Below are 2322 nucleotides of genomic sequence, written 5' to 3'. Positions count from 1 at the left end.
TTTTCCAGCCTTCTCAAAGCAACATCCTCGTTACGCTCATTGGAGTCGTCATGGTTGGTGAGAAACGCAGCTTGGCCAAGCAAATAGGTTGAGAAACTTATCCACGCTGTGCAGCTGCTGAAGGTATTGTCTGCTAGACGGGGGACCCCCACGCATTCAAACTTGTATATGCACAGGCCTCCTTGCACCTCTGTTGGCCACACGCTTCGGTAGGTATGGTCGCAACGAGCGTCACTAGAACTTCATTCACACTGCCAAGGAGACCAAGCATGCATCAAATATTCTTGTCCTGTTGCTCTCTGTGGCTTCTCTGGGTCAGCCAAATTGCTGTGGTTTTCATCTCCAGCTCAGCTTGCACGTGATCTTCCTACCGTCCAGCCTTCTCTGCTTTCCCACCTTGGCGTTGAGCGAGGCTCTTCCCCTTCTTCTGATTTCACGTAGGGAATAATCTATCGCATCTACACGACACTCTCCCTATTGATTGTTCAAGTCTGCGGAGGCGCACTGCTGTACGGTTTGTTCAGGCCGGTGAAAGGGTGGTGCTAACAGCGTTTGTCTCATACAAAATTGGCTTTCGTTGCTGGGCGTAGCAGTTTGTGCATTCCTACCCAGTGTGAAAGGCACCAGCCGCTGCAGTCAGGGCAACATGTGGACTTCCTGCTTTATTGTGCATCTCCCGCAGGTACATCTGCTGCACCTCTCAAATGACGAAGGTCGTCCAGCGGCAGGAGCTTGGCTCTGCTCTCGGCCTCAATGCGTGCTTGTTCTTTCTAGACGCCAGTCTGTCTCAGCTCACTGGGCTACCCATATACGCCGCTTATGGTGCTGACCCTCACAGCCTTCCTTCATAGTTTGTCGAACTCAAAATATGCGGTTTCGTCCTTGTATTTAGGCCTTCGGGGATTCTGGTTTATGTGCTTCGTCATCGCGGCTCTCCTGTCTATCTATTTTTTCCTTGTTGATGTGCGCGCATCCAAGGTTTTCAAAAGCGAAGTGCCGATGGTTGTTCCCTTGAGAAGCGTCTATCAATAAACCACGAGGAACCCCCTAAAGCGCTATTTGGAATATATGGAAATCCTCAGCTAGAGACACCGTTGAAATTCAGGGGAAAGCACACAGTTTCTCCTGACGGAAGGTGGCCGAATGCCAGGCTGGCTACCGACACCACAACCATCTCTGCAATTTGTAAAATTATGAACTATGAGATAGAGGCTTCGGCGCAAACGGACACCATCTCGGGTCCATCAGTGCCTCCCCAGTTACTGCAACTTTCTCCCGTGCTCTCTCGGGTTTCGCAAGCTGCCAGCTGGTTAGGAAGGCCGTTAGGTCTGCTTCGCCAGTTAGCCCACAGCCGAAGTGCTGGCATTCCTTGCAACAGCTTCTGGCCTGTGGAGAACCGCAGAGAAAACACAAAAGTGGGGCCATAGCTTAAGACGGGACGCTTCCACATTTCGCATTTTGTATCTTTCAGGACTGCATGTGAACGATTCAAGCGGCTCAGTTAGTCTAATGCGACACAAAGTAGTTCAACCGGGATGCTGCGCCCGCTGCTCCTTCCTTCCAGGCTACACTCAAGGCGTTGCTGCTGCTAGGGCGCTTCACAAAGCCCCACGTTGAGTCATCACCTGCGTCTAGAAGCCGAGTAAAGTTCCTTGACTCCGCGAAAAGCAGCACATCAAGAACGGAATCTTCGTCCACCAAAGCCGCTAGCTGATGCTCACACTCGTCTTTAAGCCCCTTGCACACACCCACCACCGCAAACGATCCGGGATTATTATCTCTCTCCGGGTTTATGCATTCTTTTAGTTGTGAATAGCCAAGTGAGGCGCAATTACAGGGGGATATTGCCGTGCTCAGCTCTCTCGAGACACAAGAGACCCAGAGGCTGCTGAGGGCACTGCTTCGAAGAAAGCTCCTACGTCTCTGTGGCTGCGTCACGGGCTCGTGCCAGGTGTCAAAGCCAAGATGTTTGCAGATCTGCCAGAACAGTTTTGCGAGTTGCCTAACCTGTACATCATATTTGTCTGCCGCCGAGATGAGGCCCATAAGAGCCTCTCTACGCTGTCTTTTTTCCTCGAATGTATCTGTGCGATGAAGCTGTTTGAGTACTTCGCAGGTATCTGTGTGGATAAAAAGTAGCATTTGGTGCGCAGCATACGGACAAATATCGGTTAAGTGTATGTCCGTAGCTTCTGCCTCTCGGAAAGGCCCGTTCAGCATTTTCTGCAGTACCTGCAGTTGACGCACAGGCAAAGTGTGCTTGCCTTTAAGGGTGTAGGCAGAAGCAGCTGCTGATAGAACTTCGAAGGGAGCTGCACAGTG

The 2322-nt window shown here is 51.3% G+C and overlaps 1 protein-coding gene across 1 annotated transcript; it reads right to left on the bottom strand.

The window, feature by feature from the left end:
• Positions 1–1506: 1506 nt before the first annotated feature.
• EAH_00033980 (BTB/POZ domain-containing protein, putative) lies at positions 1507–2232 on the bottom strand (the record flags this gene model as incomplete). The annotated part of the gene is made up of 2 exons (XM_013395832.1): positions 1507–1737; positions 2008–2232. Coding segments are annotated over 2 exons (456 nt in total), but the record flags the coding sequence as incomplete, so codon positions are not given.
• Between the last annotated feature and the right edge of the window lie 90 nt (positions 2233–2322).

This window comes from Eimeria acervulina, genomic scaffold, assembly GCF_000499425.1.
Source record: "Eimeria acervulina Houghton genomic scaffold, Eah_scaff343, whole genome shotgun sequence".
NCBI classification, from domain to species: Eukaryota; Apicomplexa; class Conoidasida; order Eucoccidiorida; family Eimeriidae; genus Eimeria; species Eimeria acervulina.
This window is presented reverse-complemented; position numbering and strand designations above follow the sequence as displayed.